The sequence below is a fragment of the Anoplopoma fimbria genome, chromosome 17 (assembly GCF_027596085.1).
Source record: "Anoplopoma fimbria isolate UVic2021 breed Golden Eagle Sablefish chromosome 17, Afim_UVic_2022, whole genome shotgun sequence".
Taxonomy (NCBI): domain Eukaryota; kingdom Metazoa; phylum Chordata; class Actinopteri; order Perciformes; family Anoplopomatidae; genus Anoplopoma; species Anoplopoma fimbria.
The window spans coordinates 3,646,572-3,663,992 of record NC_072465.1 but is presented as its reverse complement, the minus strand read 5'-3'; the positions used below and the strand labels follow the sequence as shown (position 1 = coordinate 3,663,992).

The 17,421-nt window shown below is 40.8% G+C and overlaps 2 protein-coding genes across 3 annotated transcripts; both read right to left on the bottom strand.

The window, feature by feature from the left end:
* Nucleotides 1–743: 743 nt before the first annotated feature.
* On the bottom strand, nucleotides 744–5,702 carry zgc:109965 (Nicalin-1-like). The gene is made up of 15 exons (XM_054617250.1): nucleotides 5,549–5,702; nucleotides 4,561–4,751; nucleotides 4,184–4,328; nucleotides 3,980–4,077; nucleotides 3,807–3,884; nucleotides 3,623–3,726; nucleotides 3,231–3,319; nucleotides 2,978–3,117; nucleotides 2,714–2,892; nucleotides 2,500–2,587; nucleotides 2,353–2,391; nucleotides 1,254–1,426; nucleotides 1,109–1,162; nucleotides 948–1,026; nucleotides 744–800 (listed from the first exon to the last, which is right to left on the bottom strand). Exons 1-15 carry the CDS (start codon nucleotides 5,700–5,702, stop codon nucleotides 744–746), a joined length of 1,668 nt encoding a protein of 555 aa, XP_054473225.1.
* A 753-nt stretch (nucleotides 5,703–6,455) lies between these two features.
* fam219aa (family with sequence similarity 219 member Aa) lies at nucleotides 6,456–16,744 on the bottom strand. Of its 2 annotated transcripts, none has more exons than XM_054617027.1 (6): nucleotides 16,530–16,744; nucleotides 12,015–12,111; nucleotides 11,375–11,468; nucleotides 10,662–10,742; nucleotides 9,522–9,576; nucleotides 6,456–9,049 (listed from the first exon to the last, which is right to left on the bottom strand). In XM_054617027.1, exons 1-6 carry the CDS (start codon nucleotides 16,587–16,589, stop codon nucleotides 8,891–8,893), a joined length of 546 nt encoding a protein of 181 aa, XP_054473002.1. In that variant the 5' UTR covers nucleotides 16,590–16,744; the 3' UTR covers nucleotides 6,456–8,890. The 2 variants fall into 2 exon arrangements, with proteins under 2 accessions (XP_054473002.1, XP_054473003.1); XM_054617028.1 differs by having other exon boundaries at nucleotides 8,981–9,049; nucleotides 9,401–9,576.
* Between the last annotated feature and the right edge of the window lie 677 nt (nucleotides 16,745–17,421).

Here is a 17,421-nt window from a genome sequence, read left to right as displayed (position 1 = left end):
CAACATAAACTATAGCCAGCACTGATCTGAAACACTCCAAACTCAGCTCCCAGCTGTTTAGCTGCCCGGTAGTTAAAACAGAATCAGTCTTATCAGATCTACATAACTGGATCAAACCAGAGGAGGGATGGGATTTCTAAGAGTCTCCCACCACCGCCCAGGGTCACCTCTATTCACTGTCAGCGTGCCACATGAGCATCAATAATTCACCAAGCGCTGCAGGGTGCCTTTGTCTCTCCACTGCTCTCACTGAGTTATCTGTGACAGGAACTTGCTGTTCAGCTCGCCGCAGTGCCTGGGCCTTGTTTGACATCCCCGTTAAGCCCAGTCAAATCCATGTCAACAGATGCAGAGCAGAGGGCATGGGGAATCATAGTAATGATGCAGCAGCAACGTCCTTCATGGGGGCTCAAATCAAATCTAACCTCTAGGTTGTGTTCCCTTCTTCAGTATACTTTGACGCTGGGCAAATCCTTTACTCCTCCTTTATTTGTTTTGTTAACTTTACATCACCTCCAAACAAGAAATTCCAGTCTGAGAAATGGTTTAAAATACAGTGTATTTATGAAAACAATATACTACATTTCATACAAATGCACACTTCGTAAGTTGTGCATATGATTGGTCTTAGAAGATTCCTGCTGCATTGCTTTAATCTTCTGCACAGCCAGTGAAGCAGGAGTCCAGCATGTGCAATGCAGTCTTTAAAGCCCTTTTCATCGATTCAGTATTCCCAGTCTTATTTAGTCGTGCTTCGATTTCACTACCACTTTGAGCTTCGTGTAGAGATAACCAAAATTCTGTAAGAGAGAACAGAGAGGTGGTGTGAGAAAACAACCCTGATATGTCAAGTTTTGTCTACTTATCTGTTGAACGTATGAGACAACATACAAGGGGCTGTGCAATACAGCATGAATGGACAATATAAAAAGGTAGTATTGACAAACCTGGATGGCATAGTAAACAATCCCCAAATAAGCAGCAATGCAGCCACCAAGGAAGAGATCAAAGGCTGCTGGCTTCACTCTGGAAGAAAAAGTGTGTCAGTGTCCTAGTGTCTTATTGAAATGACCACGTGCACAAAATGCATGTGAGTTCAGATATTTACCTGTACATTGTTATTGGTTGGTTCATTTGATCAAAAAAGGTAATATCAGGGTCCCTGTAAGAAGAAATATAGTTAATTATGGGGGATATTGTTGCATTGGGAATACATTGCATGGTATCTGTTTTCTTCTACTACTACATTTTACCTCCTGTCCTGTCGGTAGGCGTGTCTGTGAACTTGCTGCAGGTATCGTTTGAACTCGTGCTCCAGTGAGTTGACCAGCAGGATGTGACTGGGCTCCTTATCCAGCAGCTGGGTGGCTCGAGGGACTGACGTCAGGAAGGACATCAGACTGGACATCCGAGTGTCGTGGAAGTCCTGCACCAAGAGTTTACATGTGGATTCACAGAAAGAAAAATGTAGGAAAGGTCTCATGTGCCATGAAATAAAAATAGAAGTAGCGTAGTGGTGTCCAGCATGAAAATCCTTAATTTCTAAACTCCAAATATACGCCACAAAAGCTTGATTTGTCAGTCTGTTGGCTTAGAGGACTAATCTGAGCAACAGTGGAATAAGAATAGAAGAAATCCGTCATCGGGGAAAGAAACTGGAAGCTTAGCATCGACATGTTTGCAGATTTAAATAGTAACAAGTTCTCGTTTCAGTGTCAAGTGTAAAACTATGCAGCCAAAATGAAGCTGGAATATTATCAGGTGTGTTGCTTAAGAAGAGCTATTTTTAAACGTCACAATAGATATAGGAGGATATTGTTTGGTGAGCACCATTGGAACTGGATCACAGAATATGATCTGGACATACTGTGGACTGACAAATCACAGTTGAAATAGTCTTTAAAAGTCTTCAATACAACCACTGAGTAGACTGCAGGGGGCCAAATAATATAAATATTTACAATTACGATTATGGTTCAATAAAAATCTAAGGTCACTTATGCTTTTTCTGAACTGAAAAACTAATTCAAAATGTAAACCAAACACAAGTTTGAATTATGTAATTATTCTTTTTTCGGGGGAAAAAATGTACACATTTGGTGTCTGAATAATACTGTTTTTTTCTCTGTTAAAATAGTCACTATTGATGGAAAGTAGAAAAACATCAATATAATGGGTAACTCAAAACTTTTGAAGTACTGTGTATTTTAATAAGTGGTTTTATTCAAATGCCCCCAATCTTTAAATGAAGGCCAGGGACTATGGAGACACAAAACTCTGCAATGCCTATAAACTAACACCAGAGGGCACCATTTGCCTAAGTTTATTGACCAAAATATCCAGCCAACTTACCAATTGGCCCTTGAAAACCTGCACATCTTTGGGTGAACCCTTGGAGAAGATAATAAAGATTAATCACACATTAAAATGCAGATGAAAGATGAAACCACAGTATATGTATTTGGATACATGCATCCTATTTCCATGCACTTTAATCACCTTGTCAGAGAGATTGTACATAAAACGCGCCAGTGCTTCTGCTATGATGATGCCATTCCGCTTCATTTTCCTGAAGTCCACCTGTGACCTGTGAGAAGACACAAAGACAAATGTGATTTGTCTCTTTGAAGCATCTTTTCATATCATATTCTCATTGTAAACAAGGTCTTCAAGCACCAAATGATGTTAGTCATACACAGAATTAAGAACCCACATGGTGTCTAGCATGGAGCCACGTAGCTCAGATTTGGGGTCTTCCAGATGAGACAGAGTAAAACTTGGTATCCTGCGCAGGCTGTAACGCTCATGCTCCCACGCTACTGTGGACTCCACCAGATTGATTTTCTTGTGGACCAATCCCACCTTCACCCAGGGAAACCTGGAGGACACCACCTGGTGGAATGATCACACATTTAAGTCTCTGAAGACAGAGAAAAGGCCTACTCCATATTTTGGACCTGGCAGTAAAGCGTGTTACCTCCTCCAGCTGTTGAACGAAGGAATGCATGGGAGTGTCCTCTTTAGGAGGGCGGGACACGTGCATGTACAGTTCATCACTGTTGGCCAGTGTATCCAAACACAGAACAAATGCCACATTGTCATGGAGAAGGCTGGACTCTGGAGAAAAAAAAAAAAGGGTTGGATGAAATTAATCTTGGCTGCTCATTTTCAGATATGGTGGCGCTGTAGACTACTTTCAAAAAGCCAAAAATACTTCAAGCAAAACTCACCAGCATGGTCCAGATTATCTTCAATCCATCTCTTCGTGCCCAGGAAATTGTACTTTCCTCCTCCAGTTAAGGAGAACATTAAATTATATCTATAAAAGAGCAGTCAAGCATTTAATAGTATGTTGTTTACCTCTACATGACAGGAGTTACTTTTTCAGATGATTAGCAGTAATCTACAAAAAGAGATGATGATACGTGATTATATGTACAGCTCTCTTGAGAATGGAACACAGCAAGGTTTTCAGCCGGGTTTGGGATGTTCTGACTGTAAATTCATCCACCCATAATAAAAAATGTACGTTCTCATAGTGTCTATGACTATTAGCATTACTGGAAACATATGTTTAGTTATGTCAGGAGGTCCCTCTGTACATGGGGGGGTTGTAACTCACTGTGGTCTGGTGCTTGGGCTACTATAAAGCTTCTGGAAGAGACGTGCCAACTCTAGCAGGATGGTGACCCCACTGCCATTAGAGTCCGCTCCATACGACAACCACTGTGTTGCACACAAATACAAACATTAAATAAACATAGTATTGTACTGCAGTTTCATAATTTTTTTTTTATGTGACTCACTGGTGCCAGCCCGAAGGAATCATAGTGGGCAGTGATGACAACAGTGGGTGCGTCCTCGCCTGCGCCTGGAAGCACTCCCTTGACCAATCACAAGTCAAACTTATTAGGTTTGACTGACATCGAAAGAACGTCATGCAGTCAAAATAAAACATTCTTGTCTGTTCCAAACTCACCTCAAGTGTGGTGATGATGTTGTCAGTGATGCCCTTAATAGGGACATTGTTGCTCACTAATATCTGGAAGGCTGTAGCTGTGACCATACTTCGAAGGACTGCGTAAAAAACAAAACATATATAATACAAACCCTTGGTATGGACATGCTGTATTGTTTTTCACCTCATTAGAATAAAAATGTAACATCCTCTCGCTCCTCTCACCTCTGACGAATATAGATAAGGTCCTTGTGGCTGCAGCTTGCTTGACCTCCTCATACATATAAAGCAGCTGATCGTCCTCGGGCGCCACATACACAGGCATGAGGGTCTCCTTCAGCAAGGCCTCGCTCTCACTCACCATGAAGGACTGCGAGGGGGAAAAGGGAACTCTTTCTGTTTCACAGATATATGAAAGATGCTCTGCAGTGTGGTGATCATAACACTTCAAGCAAGCTATTACCTAAAGCCCTGGAGCACTAAGATACAAGATATTATGATTCAGAGACTGTATCCTGTCAGAAAAGAAGCTGTAAGTCATTTATCATTGTTGCCTCGCAGCGTGTCCTGGAGCAAAAAGGTGTTCCTGGATAACTTGTTACCTGAACAGTTTCATGGGGGATACCGGAGATATTTTTGGGCAGCAGGATCATGATGGCGGCAGCACTTTGCCTCTGGGCCTCGAGGTATTTTTCTGTGGTGAAGTCCAGCAACTTCATGATGACGCAGCGGCGGGTCAGCACCGGCTCATCTGCTGAGCGAGCCTCCGCCACCACGATGGCTCCACGGCAACCTAAGAGGACAAATGAAAGATGAGGGTGAAATGAACAAAAATATCAACTCAAGGGACTTCATTAACCAGTATTCTACTGGTAGCTGCCTGGACATTATTTCAATTATATGATATTTAACACTGCTTCTACACTACATTTTAGAGAAAATGTTGCATTTGTACCCCACTGCTTTTAATTGGCCGCTATAGAGTTACATTTTTACTAAGATTTAACATGCAAACATGATCAGCATACGACATAGGACAAATTTACATTTACATCCTGCTTACATATTAGTATATCAGTTATAATTACCCAACAGTATAAGACACATGTATATATAATACTTCACACTCTGAATGAAGCCATTATGCATTATGAGTACTTTTATTTGGTGAGATGATTGATGGGATAGGAAAGAAGAAAAACTGTTTTGCAGCGGATATTTGTAGTAATTTTTCAGACTTTCTTCTATTCTTCACTTTCGTGGGAAATATTAAATGATTCTCTCTTTAACAACTGATTTATCTGAAACATGACAAGGGCCCCAAGTAGACACATTTCTTTAATAACAGGTCACAAGCAAAAAAGGTTTAATGACTGGATTAAGTAACTGGTAAGTACAGCTGTCAGATAGAAGTAGTAGAGTAGAAAGTACAATAGTTCCCTCTGAAATGTAGTGGAGTATAATTAAAAGCAGTATATGGTGTGTATGGATATACTCAAGTAAAGTACCTCAAAGCTGTACAGAGCTTTAGTAAATGAACCTAATCATCACCTCCGTCACTGGAGTTGAGGTGTAACGCTCTGAACTCACCATGCTTCCTTTGTGCCAGGTTGAACTGTTGCATCCTGTAGGCTGTGAACTCGTAGGAGGAAACAGCAGGGAGTGCAGAGCCGTGCAGACGCTGGACACAGACCAGCAGCAGCAGCAGCAGCCCGGCGGCTACACTCAGGTCCCTCGACAACATGATGCCACGTCCCGCCTGCGTCTTGTTATTGTTTTAATCTATGAGGGAAGGCTGATTTTACAGTAAACTACATACAAGGCCAGACTACACAGAGTAGCACAGTCTCACTCCCACAGCCTACAATAACATATTCTACCTATAACCATGAAGTCAATTATGTTCTACTAGCATCATTTTTGGGTATGGAAATGTCCCTCACCTGTCTCCCAGCGGTCCTGTCTCATGAACCTTTGTACTACGTCTTCCTCAACTTCAGTGCTGATCCTTTCAGCGTGGACACAAACTAGCTCCTGGGATATAAAGCGTCTTCTCTAAGTAAGCCACCATTCACCATCTGCTCTCAAGGGATCAACTCAAGGCTAATCACAAGAACCCAACCCCCCACCACCTCACACTCACTGCTCTCCTATCTATCCATCTATCTATCTATACCTCTCTATTCCACATCCTGTGTTTCCTGGCTGAAATGTGGCCACTTCGGTAGGTAATCACACATCATCAGCAGAGACTCTGTGTGGGAGCCAGGCAAAGTGTTTCATACAGTAGCTATTTGTTGCACCTCCTGCAGGGACAAGCAGTGTGAAGCAGTCTGAGGAGCTGGTTGGATAGGAGCTCTTAAGAACTCACTGAGGCGGCGTAGAGACTTCGCCCGCTCTAATCAGACCGTCCATCTATTGGTGAAATATGTAAAATAGTTGTAAAATGAGAAATTGGCAAAACTTGTACAATTAAAAACACATGACACCATCACACTTCAGATATCTAATATTTATTTTTTGATATGTTGCACTATACACAGAACTTTGACACGGTTAAAATCTAAATGGAACCAGTTCACAATTGTCATAATAAGCACCTGACAAATAAAAATTAAACAAAATCAGTCTGCCATTTTTGAAAAATAAATTAAAAAACACACAACTGCAAATAAATAGCTTCTGTTACAATGCATTACTTTAGACTCGGAACTCAAAGAATTAGTGAAGCTACACCCCTAATGAGACGCCACAAGCCTGGGACTGCCCGTGTGTGAATCTATTGGGATGATGTTAATGATAAAAAATAAAATCAGCACCATAGACACTTACAGTCAGTCTCTACATGTTAATGTTAAGTGTACACAGCTACTTGTCCAACACACGCCTCAGCTAGTAGCTGCATTAGTGACATATTACCTGACCTACTCTTCTATTCAGGTATTGTTCTACTCAATACAGAGTACAGACATAAAAGTCATTTTTTTTCATCTACACACATGGCACCTGTAACTTGTTTTAATGCTCGTTTTCTTTTGTAATTTAAATGCTGTAGAAGCATTGAGGCTGTTTAATCAGGTATATCAGTGATGAGAGAAAGGAGATGCCCTCTTACAGGTTAAGGGATAGAATTAGCACTTTAGTTTCCTTTCCGAGTAGCTTTTAGTTCTCCACTTACGGTACTATCCATTCATTCAAATAAATGTCTTCCTTTTCTTGACCATGCTTACGTATATGCTTGCAAATCTGGCCCCTCCCCAAATAAAAAAATAAAAAGAGAGCTCTAAGAGATGCATTTAAATAGAAAGTGTTTTTCAGGTGTCAAAATGTGCATTTATTTGTGTGTTTGGGGGGTAAACCCAGCCTGTTCTTTTACCGTCATTTGTTTCAGAACAGATTCACATGCAAGTGACTTTTATCATCTGTAGAGCTAAAGAGATGTGATGTAAACATGATAAATAATCAGTCGGCATTAAGTACTTCCTACTTAACATCATGGGAAAACATCCATTGGCATAAAGCGTCGACAATACACAGCTGTGTCCGTTGCTACATATACAGTCCCCAAATCATATTAGACAAATTGCTTATATTATAAGTCAAGGGGGATATGTGCAGATGTACAACCATACAAACCTAATACACTTAAAAGAAAAATAAATTTAAAAAATCCATTTAATTTCCATCCAAGCAAAATGGAAACACTTTATAGACATTCTTCAGAAACCATAACACTGGTACGGCCCAAACTGCACAACTTTCTAAGTATTTGCAGATATTCTAAGCCTCTTATTATTGAAAGTAGTAGTACTTTGTAAACACATTCACTGGTGGTGACTGCCTTTGTGCTCCTCTTACACATCCACTCATGTCGGGGCTTTCATGGACAAACACAAAGAAAGAACGCCGTAACTCATGGGCCGTTTCTAATAACGGATTCTCTATATTTACTGGTATTACAGTGGATGAACCTAAATATTACTAACTTGATTTCTTTAAAAGCACGCCTCACAAAATGTCTCATCGGCACAAGGATGTGTTTAGAGGTTGTTTAAAAACTGATAAATCGTCAGCACGAGCTGGTCAGTAGGACACTGTTAACAGGCAACATGCAAAACTATTTGTTCTCAGCTTCTTTTAACTGAATATGAAACAATTACGCAGTACAACCTTTGTGTAACAGACAAACTTGAAAAAGAAATATGGAATTACTCCCATAGTGTTGTGAGTGTAAGCATTAGTGTTTCGCCAGCAGCTTGATGGTTTAGAACTACTTCCTTGGACATATTTAGACAAACATGTCATTTTCATGTCTGACACATATATACACAGGAATACAAAGCAGACTGGCTGAAAGAGAAATGAGAAAGAGAAAGAATAAACAATGGCCACTACAAAACTTCCAATCTCTTCTTGTCGTTCAATCTGACACTTTCTATGACACACCAGTAGAAGAAGTAGACTCCATGGATGATGCACCGTCACGCTAATGTCACCATTTCAGGTATTTGTTCCAGAACCTGTCAACTGATTGCGTTTCTGTTCTTCCACAATGACTCACAATCCCCCATGGTCCTTGTAAACCAAAATATCCACAAGCATGAGATGGAAATCAAACGAAGACGAAGCAAAAGTAAAACGTTTTCCTTAGAGGTAATGTTTCTGCCATCAGTCGAGTCCTCGCTAAACCAACAATGGAGAAGTAAGATGCACAGATCCTACCATAGGAGGAACGCACACAGATACTGTACATAGTGACTCTTTTCTCAAGATTTGACCTATCTCCATTTTTTTAACTTAGCATGTATAACCTTTGTTTTCCCTTTGTGCCATTGCCAGTTGATAGTTTTTCCTCCAAGCTGCCACTCTGGTCAGTAGTTGGCCTCAGTGCAGGTGGCAGGCAGGAGGGTTTCTTTGAGGGAGGCGGTGGAGCTACTGGATTTGACAGGCTGTGGAGGGAGCAGCCTGGCAGCAGATGCAGGTGGGGTTGACCGCTTTTGGGGGGATCAGATCCAGGTCCTCATCATCCGGGATCTCATCGAGACGGTACCCATCCTTCAGGAGCTGGATGTTCAGGTCCTGGTTGATCTGCTGCAGAAGAGGAGAGACACAGTATCAGCAGAGCTTCAGGACAATTTTGACAAATCCTTCAGCTAGGAACGACCTTGTTAGTTAAATCAGCTCCTATGTTGATTCTAAAAATCTCATTAAAATATGATTTATTACTATTAGAGAAAGAGAAGGCAGCAACATAGAGTGCAGGTAATTGGTGTCAAAAGGGGTGAGGCAAGAAGCACAAAAAAAAAAAAAGATTCTACTCTATGAGGAAGAAATGAAAAGGAATTTGGATGAGAACTATGGGAAAAACTCATTACAGATGACTGTGACTATGAATCCTCGGAGGAGCCAGCGTACGTTTATTTCAGACGGGTGCACATGTACCTGGTGTGAGTGGTGTGACAATGGGACTGGGTGATCAGGTGGTGATGTTTGTGGATTCACCAAATGACGCTGTGAAACAGTATAATGCGTGTGTAGATACCTGGTCCCTCAGACATCTCACCTCGGCTGAGGAGTATCCTGATGAGGAGTATCTGGACATGTCGAAGTCATCGTCACTGAAAGACAGGAGACATCAGCAGTTAGACACAGTGGTGGGACATGATATCTGAATGCTTAAAGAGGAAGTCAATTAAATAGTATTGCTGGGAAAAGTAGAAAATAAGACTTTTAAAGAACGGTTAAATCGAACCAGAGGTTGAGATATCATAACTTTTAGTCCTGTAGCTCCCATGACGCAACTCTGTTAACTCTTTCGTTCTATGCTTCCTGCCTGCTAAATGCCCACGCCTTTCAAACTCTGTGATCTCAGTTTGTAAGGCAGACTTTCTGCTTTAAAATTCTCTATCTGGGTTATTTAAGGTTATTTAGTCCGTACTTGGAGTTATTTATTTATTTTCTTATACAGGCTGAGTAGTACTTCTCATGTGCTTTATGCTAATATCAGTTAACAGTGACACTCTGCTGCAGTCTCTTGATTTCTAAATGATTGGCTTTTTCAGTGAGATGAACTAACAACGTTTTTTTTTAAATGAAATGTAGTCTAAGGAGTAGCAGTATCACGATTGTGCACCGAACAGGCTTTTTCCTCCGAATGACTAATCTGCCTTTCAAACACTGTAAACAACGTACAGAGTGACATTGTCCAAAGGCTCTACGCTAGAGTCTAAAATGTGGACAATAAACAAACGGGTGTCCTGTGTTGCTGTGAGTCAGAAAGCTTGTCAGAGGGTGTGTATGAAGCAATACATGATGTAAGTGTGCTTGGCTTCCAGAGTTCCCATTTCACATGAGAGTTTAGCAGCATACGGAGGGCACATAGGGTGGGACTCATCTGTGTCAAATGCAGACCTGCTGGTAAAAGGGGGGATTCGAGCACTCCCACTGAGCCGCTTTTCCCTGCCCAAATCCTCACCCTGCTATCCTCTAATCCCGCGCCCCGGGAGAGGCTTTGTCCCTTTTTTAGGATCCCTTCTGTTAAGAACTCTCTCAAGTTGCTCTATGGATTAATGTGCCATCACAGCAGGGTGAGACCTACAAAAAACTGCAAGTTGGTGAATTTCTCCTGTTCCCTCGCTTAAGGTCTCCCTGAAAAGTTTGTTCTTCTAACTGTGTCAGACCGTGTACTACGTGATATACATACCTGTCAGTGTCCAGTGCTACCAGGGGCTTCTCATCTGGGCTCTGGTCTAAAGAGGAGTAGCCTTTGTTTGGCACAACCAACCTGAAGATGAGGACATACATCGAGGCACAACACAGAAGACTTTAAAAACGCTACACAAAAGTCTTTCCACCACGTAGCTTAATGCATTTTTACTGAAACACCCAAAAACATTTTTCACAAACATTTCAAATCAAGTACTACAGGAACAGGATACTTGTCCTAAATGTAGTGCTCTTCTTACAGGCAACAAAGAAACAAAAATTGGAGGCTAATCTGTAGGTTTTCAGACTGCAGGCGTTTCTAGATTATGTTTCCCCCTGTGGGACGCTGAGTCTAGACCAATCAGTAGCCTTTCTGATATTTCCACTAATCCAGCAGTGAGTGGGATTAGACAGATGAGCCAGTTGTAAATGTTGTGGGTTGTACTGGGTTTATTCTTGAGGATCTGACTCTCTTATCACCATTCACACCACAAAAACATCCCCTTCTCTAAAAAGCTGAGCATTTGGTTGTAACGTTAGGAAGTCTGATGGCGTCCACAGCAGGCTGGCACCAAATAACGCCTCAGTAGCAGGCCGAGCGGAGGACACAAAACAAAAACATGCTTGAAATGCTAATTGATGCAAAGTGAAACATTTGTGGTCGGGTTGGTTCAACATAACAGGAAACAAGCAGGCAGTGGAAGCTGTTACCTTGTCCTGGCATTCTTCTTGGGTTGTTGATTGACAGGACTTCCCACGGTGCCATTCTTCACTGATCCCTTTCTGGCAAGGTCCCTCTGTTTCTCTGAGCAACCAGAGGGTGTGAGGTCATCAGCAAATGCATCAATAAACCTCAACTTCATGACCATGATCAGATGCAGAATTATATGATTTTGTTTGTTGCAGAAAGTAATAAAACAGACTTTTTAGGCAAATTATCTGATATACAACTTCTATAAAGTATACAGACTATATAACCAGCATAAGCAACACCCTTAATTCAATTTAAATGGTTTTTGAAGACGTAATTCTTTGACAAACTGAATATTTTATTGATATTGAGTTCAGAGTTTCGTGAAACAATATTTTTAAATATCAAGTTTTTTTTGGAGCTTGAGCGTTCAAATATCACATGGTACTGAATTTGAACTAATGTTGAACAGAATGTTTGTGCTTATTTTGACCTTTTATGCTTGCCTTAACACAAATGTGCATACTGGGAAAGCCCATGGGCATTTTTGTTCCTATCTAATTCTTTCCATTCTACAAGGGCTTTGTTACTGCTTACTGTTAAACCTAGATATTAAATCAGAAGCTGTGTATTGATTTGCAATGTGTTTTCTTGTGATACCTATTTGGACTTGCAGTGGTGAGGGCTTGTAGTTCATGGCCACAGTCTCTCCCTTGTTGTCAGCGTCTGCCTCTGAGGTGGAGGTCGCTGCTGGGTCCTAGAAAAAAATAAGAAACCCACAGTACAGAGCAAGTCAGCTGTGATACAACTAAATAACAACACTAAGAACTAACTGCATATGTTATCGTCTCGTCATAGACTGAGTTGTTTGCTAATTCAGTGGCTGACAGGGATTAAACTTGGACCCAAGTTGTTTCTGGTAATACAATTCAAATCCACTTGTGCTATACTTCCAATGGGCAGCTGAAATTGAACACAGTCCTGAGGGCACAATCAACTCAGTACTGAGAGCAACCAGCTGATTTATCACCAGGGCCACACAGCCCGGAAAATCAGCTCCTTTTTCAGAGCCTGCTTGTGTCCAGTACTCTGGCGATATTTCCCCAAGACTGTGTGCTACTATAGCTGCCTGGTTTTCTGCATCAATACGCTCGAGTGTTCTGGCTACGTCCCTGGGTCCGTCTCTTTTATGTGTGAGCAGTGATGGCATGGGGAGGAGGCCGTGAGAGAACAGAGGGGGTTGCTGTTGGAACCACGGTTTCCCCAGATTGAGAGAGGGGAGCTGGGGCCGCGCTTGGCCCGCTCTTCTGACAGAGCTCCACATTATGTTGATCTCACAGTCCTCCCCTTGTAGCGCTCTGAGGGTCTCCACATGGACTACCAGGCATTCGGCTTTCAATAACTCTGTATTCTCTCCAGAGAAATAGGTGGCTATACTTAAAATATCCTTCAAGAAAAATAAATAACTGGAGCTGAAACTTTTTTTTTAGATAAAAGTTATAAAATAAAAGTAAATAAATAAATATTATGGTTAAAGTTGAAAAATGAATATAGGTTCAGACCACTGCTTTATATTCACAAACAGTATGCTACTTGTATAAATATATTTGAATAAAGTAAAATAAAATCTTTAATTAAAATGTAGGGTACCTAAAAGAAATATAACAAGTAAGACGTGTTTATAATTCATAAAATGCAAAAATTCATTAAAAATAAAATGTATGATTGCAGGGGGATAGATGGGATTTCAAAACAAATAGGTCTAGACACAGATATGCCTGGATCTATTTAATCAAAACCCTTTCATGGTATCATTATGAAATACTATGACATACTATAAGAATTTAGGCCAATTCCATAAGACAAATAGTGCTTATCCAGTCTCACAGGGCCTGATAAAACATTCATTAATATTTAGCAGGGATAGTGAGAATATCAATTTTCATGTAACGCATTTAAAAACAAGCTTCCAAGAACATACAATTCTGGTAAAACCACAAACACAACACCCTAAGATACATGTTTTGCACAACTAAAAGCAAAAAGTCATCATTTATCTTTTAAATGTTTCCCGGCAGCCATCCAGAGCAAACCATCTCTTATTGTGATAGTAAAGTACTTCTCTACAAGAACTAGTGCACTACGGCCAAATACACCTTCAATGCATTCAATAGTCTCATTCTCATCTGGCGATGGAGCATCATCCATTTAGTCGGAATAATTCATGAGAGCTGCTACAGTGACTATGTTATGCACACTAGTAGGAGCAATGAAAGCACAGCACACAGATGAGGCTTCCCCACACTAACAAGCACAAACAACAGCTCCGTCTGATCAGTGACAGGCCCTTCCCTTGGATCATTAAGGCTTACCCGCAGGATTTATTTATTTCATTCTTGTTTTTCACGCTTCCCTTCCACCACGGACAGATACTGTGATGAGGTAGGGTCATATTGTCTGTCAAGTAAATCCCTTTGAAATATTTCAGCAGAGCTGGCAGTGAATACTGAAAGGGATTCGCTATTAAGATGAATGGGACAGAATTTACTGTCACTTCTTGAATATAAGACGCCTAAAATGACTATAATTAGCGGGTAGCCCATAATAAACAAGTTAGAGTTCATCTTAAAATAGACCAGCTTACACTATATCACTCTAAAGTTTGGGATAAAGAAATGCTACCAGAAGTTCCCAAACCTTAATGCAATGTAAAATAAGATGCTTACATGCACCAATTTGCTAAACAGTCAGTCACAACATTTAGAGAGGCCAGATAGGCCATTTAAAATATGCATTTAGAACTTATCATTCCCTGACAGTATCTTAACAAATGATTGCGACATGGCCTATGACACAAGGTGTGCCACTGGCCCTGACCTTCAACATGCATACAAATACACCTGCACTCACTCATGGTCACACACACACACTCAGAGAACATGTGTACACACAGACACATATAAATGAGATGCCCTCTCAGTGTATCCGTTTCCTCAGCGTGTCCTCCGCCTCCTTTACTGCCTCTGATGATGAAGAGCCACAAGGTTGCTGACACAGCACAGAGACCAAGTGATTGGTAGGATTACACATCGCGGCCTCCCACTGGCCAATAGCAGCGTCGACTGATGCATCAGATGACCATTAAAAACAGTTGCAAGATATCCTTATGACAATGAGTCATAATTAGATTTAGCCGTAAGTAATCATTCATCAAATGTCCTTGCGCTTAATGATGGGACGGTTTGGGGTAGTTTTGGGGAGATTATGTTTCATAAAAAAAGTGTGGATTAAAAAGAATTTACAAGTTAACATTCACAATCTAAAGCGTTAAACATCTATGATAATAAACGATAACTCAGTGATTCAAATCACTCAAATTCTATAAGAAAAGCTTCGTCCATCATAAGAAGGGCTGATTTCATAAGTGGAATATGGTCTAACAATTCCTTTTTTTTTTACATGGGAATATGTATTTAAAATGACCACCGCTCCAAACTGACATGGGTCTTCACCAGGATCCTTGCTAGCAGGGTCCTTTTAAATACATATTGCCATGTAAAATCTTTATTTTGCACAAACCCTTCAGCATGGCTTGGATCAGTTTCGGAGGGGGCTTGCATTTTATATGAGCATTTTCCACCAAGGCAACGAGCCCATCAAAGGATGGAATAAGCACAGCACACCTGAGGGATCCAAAGAGCACCTGTACGCGATCATTCACCACAAATATCAAGCGACGCTTCTACCCCATTGTCTTCTATAAAAAGCTGTTGTATTTCTGTGAAATCCATTCTCAACAAGGAGGTAGGTGCCAGGTGTTTTCATGTGTTTTAGCAATCACAATGACGTTATTAACATAAAGAATACACAGCCACGATGATGAGCCGTGATTCTGACACAATCAGACATGGTTTGAATGGAAAGTGAGGGGGCTGCTTCACAGGGTTGTACTGCAAGATACCATTTAGGAAGCCATGGCATGATAATAAGTAATTACATGATAAGTAAACAATCTATACGATTTGTAGCCGACGAACTGCAGCCACAATCCAAGTATCTCTGATATTGGATTGAATTCCACAGAAATCACACTGGATGAAACATGAGAGCAGATTGATCAAATCTTCATAAAGAAATGCAATTGCCGCTGCATAAAAAGGAGACTTTCTGTACCAGAGAAAGTATGTTCTTCTGTGATTTCTGCTGAAGTTTAGCCTCAGGGGTAGGAGGGCTGTGGAAGCGCAGGTACTATAATGAACAGTAGAGCTTGGAGCTCTGCTTTTTCATAAACCCTGAAGGCAAACACTTAAAAAAAAAAAAGGGACAGCTGTTTGAGACTTCTTAATTTGAAGTATGGAGAATAAGCCGGGCATATAAGAATTATCTATGGTAATAATAAACTGTATTGCAGAAATAAAAGTTAAACTCAAAAGGAAATTTAGAAAATAAGAGCATGGGTTCAGTAAGTTATTGGTGGCCATTAATTGTCATTTTAAGATCTTGTCCAGTGTGCTGGTTGGGCCTGTATTATACTTGCATTCAAACCTAGAGGAATACACCCTTGTGCTATAAACAGTGCAATGGGGAAGTAGGCACAGAACACATTAATGTCATGACTGGCTGCAGCTGAAGTGCATCTATTCTAATTTCACTGGCAGGTCTGTGTCCCATAATAAATCATGGGAGGACAGACTATTCTCTGACTATGGGCCTGCTCGGGCTGGCCATCCTGAGGGTTGCAGTCTGCAGTATCTGTGTGAACCTACCACCTACAGCCATCCCCACTGAAATAACACGTCACCAGAGGAGGAAATCTAAAGACTATTGATGTTTATAAGCGCATACTGACGTTTATTTTATTTTTTTTAAATATATGTTTTTAGTCAAAAGGTGTTGTTTGAGAACTATGATCCATAAAGTGAATGCTTGTTTTGTATTTAATCCTATTTATGTAATCATATAGGGATAGGGAGACGACGTTGGCCGCTGTCCTTTCATCAATTGAAAACCAACCTACACCCATCCCAAAGGCTCAGTTTGTGCCAGAGCTGTAGATTGCTATCAGATTATAACCACACAGCTGTCAAGATAAACCCACGACCGAGACTTCAATGTTGCTGTTTGCGTTCAACACAATGATTTGCATAAGATGTGTGTCCGTGTTTCCTCTCTTACCAAAGGCTGCGTCTCTCCGTTGACTGGGGGTACTTGGAAGCGGTCGATTTCTTCCATCATTTTTAAACAAAACGTTATAGAAAACGGTGCACTAGTCAAGAGAAACGGTGACTTGTGTCTTGTGTCTTGACTCTCCCGTTAGGTGATGCTCGGTTGTCGGGATCCGTCGTTTTTCAGCGTGATAGCAGCTCGTTTTCCTCCATCCTGACAGAGGTGACTCGACAGCAAAACAGCAGCACCGCCCCACTTCCGGGTCTGTGGAATATTCACGAAGAGTCTGACCAATCACAGAGCAGCTCATATTGAAATGCGTAGGGAAGTAATGTCATGCATAAAACAACATTTGTAGACATCTGTATTCACATAAAACTGCATTTTCGAGTCCTGTAACTTACAGATATATATATATATTGTGTTATTGCACACGTTTTTGTCATCTCAGGGGAAAATATAGCCACCCTTTTCATCTAAAGCAGGGGTCTTCAACGTTTTTCAGGCCAAGGACCCCCAAACTGATAGAGAGATGGAGCAGGGACCCCCTACTATATATATATTGTGTAAAATTGTATTGAAACATTTTCATGCATTTTGAACTCTACTCATTCTTCCAGCAAACAATGGGAGAGTTAATTCCCCTTTATTGGGAAGCTACATCAGCAGGCAATTTTCAGCCAAACAGTTTTTTTAAATATATGTTTTTAGTCAAAGGTGTTGTTTGAGAACTATGATCCATAAAGTGAATGCTTGTTTTGTATTTAATCCTATTTATGTAATCACTCTATGGGGATAGGGAGACGACGTTGGCCGCTGTCCTTTCATCAATTGAAACATTTTCATGCATTTGAAACATTTTCATGCATTTTGAACTCTACTCATTCTTCCAGCAAACAAT

Excerpts from the sequence above, each read along its gene's own strand:
- zgc:109965 (XM_054617250.1), bottom strand. The coding sequence starts at position 5,702 with ATGTTGTCGAGGGACCTGAGTGTAGCCGCCGGGCTGCTGCTGCTGCTG. Across the intron at positions 3,885-3,979 it reads ACATCATCACCACACTTGAG|GGAGTGCTTCCAGGCGCAGG; the intron begins GTGAGTTTGGAA and ends TGATTGGTCAAG. Across the intron at positions 1,427-2,352 it reads AGGTTTTCAAGGGCCAATTG|GACTTCCACGACACTCGGAT; the intron begins GTAAGTTGGCTG and ends CTCTTGGTGCAG.
- fam219aa (XM_054617027.1), bottom strand. The coding sequence starts at position 16,589 with ATGATGGAAGAAATCGACCGCTTCCAAGTACCCCCAGTCAACGGAGAG. Across the intron at positions 12,112-16,529 it reads ACGGAGAGACGCAGCCTTTG|GACCCAGCAGCGACCTCCAC; the intron begins GTAAGAGAGGAA and ends ATTTTTTTCTAG. Across the intron at positions 10,743-11,374 it reads AAGAAGAATGCCAGGACAAG|GTTGGTTGTGCCAAACAAAG; the intron begins GTAACAGCTTCC and ends CCTCATCTTCAG.